The sequence below is a fragment of the Sinocyclocheilus grahami genome, unplaced genomic scaffold (assembly GCF_001515645.1).
Source record: "Sinocyclocheilus grahami isolate Dianchi unplaced genomic scaffold, SAMN03320097.WGS_v1.1 scaffold357.1, whole genome shotgun sequence".
Classification (NCBI taxonomy): domain Eukaryota; kingdom Metazoa; phylum Chordata; class Actinopteri; order Cypriniformes; family Cyprinidae; genus Sinocyclocheilus; species Sinocyclocheilus grahami.
The window spans coordinates 249,003-259,236 of NW_015505536.1; the positions used below are offsets into that span (position 1 = coordinate 249,003).

General features: G+C 35.0%; 2 protein-coding genes across 3 annotated transcripts in view; one reads left to right on the forward strand and one right to left on the reverse strand.

The window, feature by feature from the left end:
- Positions 1 to 3,185, reverse strand: part of LOC107548892 (phospholipid phosphatase-related protein type 5-like) — a 54,298-nt gene extending 51,113 nt beyond the window's left edge. The window contains exon 1 of the mRNA XM_016229747.1: positions 3,118 to 3,185. Coding sequence (XP_016085233.1) covers positions 3,118 to 3,177 — 60 coding nt within the window. The 5' untranslated portion in view covers positions 3,178 to 3,185. The remainder of the gene's footprint in view (positions 1 to 3,117) is intronic.
- A 2,257-nt stretch (positions 3,186 to 5,442) lies between these two features.
- LOC107548904 (phospholipid phosphatase-related protein type 4-like) overlaps positions 5,443 to 10,234 on the forward strand; it is a 30,050-nt gene continuing 25,258 nt past the window's right edge. Inside the window, exons 1-2 of one of the 2 annotated variants that reach the window (XM_016229767.1) lie at positions 5,443 to 5,673; positions 9,676 to 9,861. In XM_016229767.1, the coding sequence (XP_016085253.1) occupies positions 5,596 to 5,673; positions 9,676 to 9,861 (264 nt within the window). In that variant the 5' untranslated portion in view covers positions 5,443 to 5,595. Of the gene's footprint in view, positions 5,674 to 5,910; positions 6,079 to 9,675; positions 9,862 to 10,234 lie in introns of those variants that run through there. The other variant, XM_016229768.1, reaches the window with a different exon arrangement.

Sequence of the window (10,234 nt, forward strand, 5' to 3'; positions counted from 1 at the left end):
TCATGTTTTCATTGCTAATGGAAGAGCAGACAGATACACATATACATACATAAAATACACGTATAAAATTATATAATGTGTCATATATAAATACATTACTGTACAAAAGTTTGGGGTTCAGAAATGCAGTAAAAACTGTAATAATCTGAAATATTATTACAATTTAAAAAACGTTTTTGCTATTGCAAAATATTTTAAAATGTCATTTATTCCTGTGATGCAAAGTGGAAATATTTGTTATTATTGCTGCTTAGTATTTTTGTCAAACCTGTGATGCATTTTTTCAGGATTAATTGATGAATAGAAATGTTAAAAAAAACTGTTTATTTGAAAGAAAAAAAAAACTTTTGTAGCATTATAAGTGTCTTTCTTTATGGTCAATTGTGTATAATTTATAGTGTTGTGTATTAAACATAATATCAAAATAAAATAATTAATTTAAACTTTTAAATAGTAGTGCATATTGTTTTTAATGTTAATTTACATTTATTTTGTTTCAATCTGAATCCAATAGTTTCACACACTTTCTTTTCACAGATTTCTCTCTGTCTTTTGCCAGTTTAAATTGTGTAACTTGCAAAGTTTCCTTGTATATAAAGCGTGAAAGACATTTAGACACAAAGTGCAAACCTGTCTATCATGAGAAATCTGCTGTTGGTTTGTGTTGGTGTGTCTTTTTCTGCATTATGTGTAAAGTGAGGGTTGATTGACTGCTGTGAGTCAGGCTAGAGTGCCTTTGACAGACTGATTAGGTTTCTTTCTTTTATTTTTACATAGATGGACCCTCACTCTGTATATGATTACACCTGAGCTGCTTCAGCAGGCTGTCTCAAACCATCTCCACATTTCCCCACTGCTTTTTATGATATGGAGAAAAAAGTTTTATAAATTGAGCAGGACACATTCTTATACAAGCTGTCAGGTGCAGTGGGATCTGAAAGTATCATAAATTATCCAATGCATTCAGTAACTATACACTACAATGCATCTGTTTCCCTGAATAGCAGTCTTTACAGATATATGCAGGGAACATGTCACTTACATAAAAGCATTAGACATTGCCACTTGAATGCAATAAATCTTTCTAATTTAATCTTAGAAGAGCTTCTGTGTTGGCCCAATATGCAGTATTTTTGCAATACATCAGCGAATTACTGTGCTAAGAAGAGTTTCGGTGTATTTAGGTCTGAGGGATGAGTAGTACTGCATCTCTGGGTGTTAAAGCATTGATGTAGACCTCTGTGGAGGCACTAGGATCTCAGTGAACGTTACTCTGGCCCACACACATCACTACTGCAGTGGAAAATTAAACACCTCCTATATAACACCCCCCTCTGCAGCTGAGCACTACTGTGTAGGCGACTCTCTTCCTCAGCTCAATCCAGAGACTTACTGATGTGCGTCTGTAATTTACTGTCAGACCAAATGTGTGAAAAGTGTATCATTAGCCTGTCAATCACTTTTGTGCTTTATCTACTGAAAAAAAGGTTATATTAGTACCTAAAAGGAATAGTTAACCCAAAACTGAACATGTACTAGGCCATCTAAGATGTAGATGAGTGTGTTTCTTCATCAGAATAAATTTGGAGAAATGTAACATTACATCACTTGCTCACCAATGAATCCTCTGCAGTGAATGGGATTTATTTCTTACAAACATGCAGATTTTCACTTCACCAGACGTTAATTGATGGACTGGAGTCGTGTGGATTACTTGTGGATTATTGGGATGTTTTTATCAGCTATTTTGACTTTCTTTCTGACGGCACCCATTTACTGCAGAAGTGATGCTGCTAAGACAAGCTTAACTATTAATATTGCTCAAACATTTTAAATGATGACAAATAACTAATTTGTTGTGCCATTGACATAAAAGATACTTGCTAAAGTGCTATTGCCTTGCTAAATTATTATTTTTTCCATCAAGGTCTTCCATTTCAGTTAATTAAGTGTACTTGAGCTGGAAAAAATGCTATACTTTCAATAAAGCTTAAAAAAATCCCACATGCATAGAGAAAAAGTACCCGGGGGGGGGGGGGATAAATTAATACTTTTATTCAGCAAGAAGGCATTTAATTAATTGAAAGTGACAGTAAACATATTTATAATATTATTCTGGTTATTATGAATATATATATATATATATATATATATATACTTTCCGTACCCACTGTATATATATATATATATTCATACTAACCAGAATTATGTCTTGAGCAGGAAATCAGCATATTAGGATGATTTCTGAAGGATCATGTGACACTGAAAATCAGAGTAATGATACTGAAAATTCAGCCAGCATCACAGGAATGAATTGCATATTAAAATATATGAATACTATACCATTTTACTGACATTTTGATCATAAATGCAGCCTTGGTGAGCATAAGAGACTTCTTTCAAAAGATTTAAAAAATCTTACTGACCCAAATGTTTGAACTGTGGTAGTTTAATGTGTTTTGCCTACAGAAGCACACAAAAGCATCCTTCAACACCAATCAAAACATAAGCAATACCCAAACAGCACTTTTCAATGCACTCATCATGCTGGCCATTTGAGGTTAGAAAGGAAAGGCCTCAAAGAAGAAAACCCCTCAAACATTAGAACAAGTTTTCAAGGTAATCTGGCCACTGGATACTGGCTGTGCAAGGAGTTTGTTTGCCAAACTGTAAGTGTCTTTAATTGCGGTCTAGTTGTGTTCAACACAGTGCTAAATGTGTGGATGGGCAGAGGAGGTTCAGTTCACACATTCAGCTAGCTGATGATGATGCTTTCACATGAAGCAATTATGATAGTATTAGAGAACTTCATTGTGAAAATGGACCCTGATTAAACAACCTTCACCACTTTCAGCTCTCATCATCAAAGATCTTGTCTGCTGGGACATTTTCTTCTCCTCTGTGCTGAAGCTTAATAATGTTTCCACCGAAAAGTGTCAAGAGCAAAATATGTTTCATTAACTAAAATGTCTCTGAAGAATTCACAGGTAAGAAAAGATAAATTCACACTAAGCCAGCTGTCTTATTTACACCATGTACAGGCTTCAAGGTCATGAAAAAAGCAACTTTGTCATTATTATGCAGGTCTGTGTATATGACATTTATTTGGTTTCTTACCTCCACGGTGAGATCTTTGTAGAACTCCTTGCGACTTTTTAGATCAGTCATCTTTTCCATTAACTTTGATGCCTGAAAGAGAGATAAGTGAGTTCAGTGGGGACAATATCAGCAGCAGAAACCACTGGGTGGCACTAGTGATCATCTTTTGATGGTTGCACCTGCTGTGTTCAGACCGGGTAGGCGCATTCTTAAAGTTTCAGAAATGTTTTCTCAAAGTAATATTCATTTTTATGACAACTTTAAATGAAAAGTTTGAGAAAAACCATTAGAGTTCACAAACTTAAATTAGACTTCATGCTTTCTAAAAGTTTATAAAAGCATGTTTTATTTTGCAAGTTGTATCTGCCAAGGTCACTATTTCAAGAGAGTAATGTTTAAATAAAAAGCATCCCTGAGCTTGTGGAAAATGCTTTATTAAAATAAATAAATAAGAGAACGGATGAAGTGACATATGCAGCCAGAATTTACTGGCATTACATGCTTTCAAATGACACTGCAAAAGCATATTTCAAGGGTTAAAAGATTTCTGAATTAAATATTTTTTTTCTTTATAGGTTTAATTTGTTAAATATACAAAGCAATAGTTCACCCAAAAATGAAAATTTGCTGAAAATGTACTCATCAGGCCATCCAAAATGTACATGAGTTTGTTTTTTCATCGGATCAGATTTGGAGAAATTCAGCATTACATCCCTCGTCGTCAGTACACTGCAGTGAATGGGTGCCGTCAGAATGAGAATCCAAACAGCTGATAAAAACACCACAATAGTCCACAAGTAATCCACACAACTCCAGCTAACATCTTGTGAAGTGAAAGTTGCATGTTTAAAATAAACAGATCCATCAGTAAGAATTTAACTTCAAACCATTGCTTCTAGCTAAAATAAGTGAGTCCTCTATGCATAACACTACTTTGTCCAGTGAAAAAAGCATCTCGTCTGAATCAGGAGAGAAGTATGTACAAATCAAGTAACATTTACAAGCGAAAACAGTCCAAAACATTTCTAAACAATGTTGGTGGACTTTGATGTGAGAGGACAACAGAGAATGAACATTTTCACTAGCTGGAGGAAGTGTTATTATGGATTATGGACTAGTATTTATCCCAGAATCAATGGTTGAAAGTTAAAATGCCTCAATGATGGAGTTATTTCTTACAAACACGCAGCTTTTCGCTTTACAAAACATCAACTGATGGACTGGAGTCATGTGGATATCTTGTGGATTATTGTGTTGTTTTTATCAGCTGTTTGGACTCTCATTCTGACGGCACCCATTCACTGCAGACGGTCCACTGGTGAGCAAGTGATGCTAAATTTCTCAAACTCTATTCTGATGAAGAAACAAATACTGTATTTGGACAAATAAGCCAAACATAAAAATGTCTGAATGTCTTTTTATTATTTATCAAAATATAAGCCGTTCTGCAAATAAATAAACAAATAAATAGCACACTTTTCAAGCAAAACATTTCACAAACAAAATATTTGCTACTGTGAGTTTCAAATGATTAAAACAACACTGCTGTTAAAAATTAAAACAAAGAAAAATATTCGGACACTCCTTGGCTGTGAAATGTTAGTGGAACATGCATAGTTAACGTGATAAACTAAACCTGTGGTTACTCTGCAGTGTGAACTTGAGAAGAACTTAAATGGATAGCAGACGAAAAATCAGAGTTTTCACTAAAATCGTCGGTGTTTGTTGGGCCAATGTGAACTAGCCTTTACAATAAGAATAATGCAGTATTATTTAGGCTATATATGCAATCAACGTTACTTAAATGAACTAGTTAGCAACCATTTAGCTACAGTGGTACACGTCTTCCTCTATATTTAAGCATTAAGAAAGTTTTGTGTTGCATTGCTCTGCATTGCATCCCACTGAACTATTGTGTTGCCTACTGCTTTACTTTGCATTGCGATGTATTATTTCCTGAACACTAAATGCCCAATGGAATTCCTTTAATGTTGCAATTCATGTGAAATTATTTTTCTCTGGCAGTGTTAATATAGATGCTATTAGTGTGCATATGTAGACTACTCGTAACTTTTTGTGGTATTGAATAATAAAATACTACTTTAGTGCTTCCTGTATTCTACAAGAACACGTCCAACTGTTACCGTCTTCATTCGTGACATTATTAATAATAATAATGCGAATGACTGGAGGAATGCGCAGCTTGTGCGCATGCGCGTCTGGACGCAAGACCCTCATCTGAAAAATCTGATGTCATCTTGCCGGCAATATTTTCCTCTCTGTCTGTAAATTCAATTGAAATCGTATTCCGCTGCAACATAAACAGTGCGTGTATACGGTGAAAGGTGTAGATTGTGTGTGTGTCGTTTGATTCTGTGTGCATCATGCATCTCAATGGAGCAAGCAGCAGCTGATCTAGACGGCTTGATTTGCTGGATGAAGGTGGACGCTTAGGACACAACAGGTTATTGGCGTTTATTAACGGAGAGAAATACGATGTCTGCGAGAGAAAGACTGAAAGGGAAGATGATAAAAGAGAGCGTGACACTGCTGCCATGCTTTTATTTCGCAGAGGTAAGAGACCGTCTATTTACATGTGCACGTTTGATTTGACAGGTGACAACTTGCGAGATCAGAGTGAGATGACAATCCCATTTTAATGCTCAGGATAATGTTTCAGGCACAGCTGAATCAATAAATGGAACATTTTATTCCGCTGCAACATAAACAGTGCGTGTACACGGTGAAAGGTGTAGATTGTGTGTGTGTCGTTTGATTCTGTGTGCATCATGCATCTCAACGGAGCAAGCAGCAGCTGATCTAGACGGCTTGATTTGCTGGATGAAGGTGGACGCTTAGGACACAACAGGTTATTGGCGTTTATTAACGGAGAGAAATACGATGTCTGCGAGAGAAAGACTGAAAGGGAAGATGATAAAAGAGAGCGTGACACTGCTGCCATGCTTTTATTTCGCAGAGGTAAGAGACCGTCTATTTACATGTGCACGTTTGATTTGACAGGTGACAACTTGCGAGATCAGAGTGAGATGACAATCCCATTTTAATGCTCAGGATAATGTTTCAGGCACAGCTGAATCAATAAATGGAACATTTAAATATTTGACTATTTATCTGTGGTGATAAAGTGAATTGAGGGATTGTATTGCTCATAAGATGCTCTTTCAAAGCTCATGAGACTTGATGGAGCTCTCCTTGATTGAAGTATCTTGATCTCAGATGTTCTCCTAAATTCCTTATGAGAAATGAAAGCAAAAAAAGACGGCTGCTGAAAGAATGTTTGCGTTCATATTGTAATCATAAGAAAAATTCTTTTGAGTTTAAAAAAAAAAGCTTTGTTTGCCACAAAATAATATTTTTTGCCATTTATGTATGTGTGTGCTTATATATACAATATATATATATATATATATATATATATATATATACTGTATATATGTGTGTGTGTGTGTGTGTATGTAATTTTGAATTATTTTAGTTTTTTTTTTCATTATAGCTGGTTATAATTTATCTGAACTTTTGACAGTTTATGGCTCTTTTAAAGTTGCAAATGAAACATGAAATTTAGTATTTACTTTTCATTACATTCAATAAGCACAGTGTGCAAAGAAAAAAGACTCACCAGCTTTATTATTATTAGCATTAAATTAAAATAATAAATGAAAGACACTGACTTTTTAGTGCTGTCAAGCAATTAATCGCATCCAAAACAAGTTTTTGTTTACATATATATGTGTTTACTATGTATATTTGTTAAGTATATATAAATACACACACATGCATGTATATATTTAAGAAACATTTTTGTTTATATATATATATATATATATATATTATAAATTCTATGAATATAAATATATACTTCTAAATACATGTAAATATTTTCAAAATATATACTGTATGTATGTGTATTTATATATACATAATAAATATACATAGACAAAAGTTTTTGTTTACATAACATATGTGTGTGTGTACTACACATATGTTATGTAAACAAAAACTTTTATTTTGGATGTGATTAATTGCGATTAATCGTTTGACAGCACTAATTAATATTTATTGGTTTTACATTGAATCCAATCTTTTTAGTGTGCATTGTTTACTTCCGTGGACAGCATCTCACACATTCCTTGTAAAATATAATCAGTTTGATATGTACGATATGTGGCACAGAGTGATGTCAGCACTGGGATGCTGTGCTTCTGTCAGCTCGCCTTGTTAGATGTTCCCCCCAGGAGGTGCTGCTCTGCTCTCCATGCATCATGATGGGGTTAGTGGAATATATGTAGGTCAGTGTGACATAAAGAATTGAGGCAGTGCAGATTTCATACGCACATGCATATACCGACACACGTGATCTAGTACTTAGGAGGAAGATCTAAGCAGTCACTCATACATTATGCAGGGCTGTGCTGAATTGGACATTTTCATTCATTTATTCATTCCTCCATTTGCTGTTTTTCACTGAGCTTTGCAAAATTGTTTGTCAAATACCAAAAATGAAGGTCTAGGAGATTAGGATTACCATATTTGAAGGTTTTAAAGAGATATGATGCATGTGCTCGGCAGAAATGGCTGGATACTCAAGATATCACTTATAAGTTTCATCAGGTCACAGAAACCTCCATGTCTCCTCATGTGGAGCAGTGCTCTTATCGTAACGGGCCCTTTACCATCCGGACACCATCTGCACCTGCTGGGATGGTGCCTATCCCACATAGATCTGAAGAAATGCTATCCTCCCCATTTATAGCCATCAATTATTAAGACCTCAGTCTCGCCTCTTCTTTTAATTTGGGATAAGCTTGAAGTCAACATGAAATTGCATTCACAAGCTATTTTAATTCAGTAACATGATGTATTTCTGATTGAAAATGGATATTCGGTCAGAAGAAATTGGACTTGATTAGATCAAGAAAATGTGATCCACTTGTTTTAAAATAAAACTGGACAATCATATGACCTTCAATATTCCACATATACACTGTAAAAAGTTGTAAATAAAAGTAGGTTTTACAAAATAGTATTTTAATTGTTCTACTTTAAAATTTCACATTTAATTCAATGTGTTACTTGCTGATTCTTTGGAATTATTTGTGAAGTTTACTAGCAATTTCTGAGTGAAAATTGTTTCTACATCACTTTTTTTTAGTTTATTACCATCTGATACCATCAATATACCACTACTTTATAAAGGCACAGGAAAAAAGGATCAGTTAGAATCTTTCAAACAGAATTACAACGATCATCTGATGTGACTTCAAATCTACTGTCAAAGCAAGCATGCTTTTGTTGGGATGTGATGCTCTTTGATGCTCATGGAGATGGTCGGCTGCTTTGTAAATCTCTTACGGTTTGTCCCAAGTGCCAGTGCTTTGGAAGAAAATATGGGTCAGTGGTATCAGTAGGCCACAGTGCAACTCAGCACAGAATGGCAGCTGCATACTGTATTCATCTGCATATCAAAAGCCCGCAAACTGACCCAATAACTCTACTGTAAAAACTTCAGCCGAGAGATCTTAATTACTGGCTTACAGTGATAAACGCGACAAAACAATCTGTCATAAAGGATACGAGATGATTTTGTAAACATAAACTTACACTGAAAAAAATGGAGTAGAATTTACTTGAAAAAAGCTAAGAAACAAGTTTCACTCAGTAGTAAATTTCACAAAACAATTATAATTGTAATAGCATTGAGCATAAAAATTGTATTATAATTATAATAATGCCTATTGGATAAAAATGGTTGCCAGACAATTAAACACACACATGCACAGATATATGTTTATGGTATTCATGTATCATGGTATTTACATGGCGAATATATACTGTATCATAATACAAAAATATATGTGACCCTGGACCACAAAACCAGTCATAAGGGTCAGTTTTTTGAGATTGAGATTTATACATCATCTGAGTAAGCTGAATAAATAAGCTTTCCATTGATGTAAGGTTTGTTAGGATAGGACAATATTTGGCAGAGTTACAACTATTTGAAAATGTGGAATCTGAGGATGCAAACAAATCCAAATATTGAGAAAATCGCCTTTAAAGTTGTCCAAATGAAGTTCTTAGCAATGCATATTACTAATCAAAAATTAAGTTTTGATATATTTACGGTAGGAAGTTTGCAAAATATCTTCATGGAACATGATCTTTACTTAATATCCTAGATTTTTGGCATAAAAGAACAATCAATAAGTTTGACCCATACAATGTATTTTTGGCTATTGCTACAAATATACCCCAGCGACTTAAGACTGGTTTTGTGCTCCAGGGTCACATATATTCTCTTTAATGTTAGTGTGAATCCATCTAAATTTGTACTACTAGCTCACAGGCCTACAGATATCACCTCACAAACTCATTATATGGCTTTCATATACCTAGGATTTTATTTATCTTCTAAGTACTGCCCTGTCTGGGTGTATATAGCGATAATGGCTGGCTGACTGTATGTACATTTCCATAGGGACCCGTTATGTGGACAGTGTAATTCTTTGAACATGTTTGTTGAAGAGTTATGTGATGTTTTCTCCTCTCTAACAGCTTCCTCTCCTGGTCTCATCTATGGTCAGTGTGTATTTTCTGGAGTGGACGGACATTTTCAAACCGGTCCGCTGGGGTTTCAGCTGTCACGACCGCAGTCTGAGTCTGCCTTATATCGAACCCACACATGAGGTTATCCCCTTCCTCATGCTCCTCAGCCTCGCTTTCGCAGCTCCTGCTATTACGGTCAGTCTAACCCTATACCGCTACACACACATGCACTATACTTCTGCTTTTGGATACTGTATATTGGATAGGACACAAACCGTTGGCCTCTTGCTGATGTTGCCTGCATTATTGTGATTCACGCAAGCTGGTTGAGTACCTGGAGTAACATTTCTATCAAACAATTATTGCAATAATACAAGTCTTGCAGTGCCAGAGTCTGGTCCACTCTGGATCTAATTCTAGCTAAGAAACATTCACATAGACAGAGAATAATATAACATTGTCAGAATAATATAAAGTGCCCAAGAAGGTTATATTCAATGGCCCAGATTTTAGTTATTGTTTCTACTTTTCTGTGGATTTTATTTGCATTATATATATATATATATAT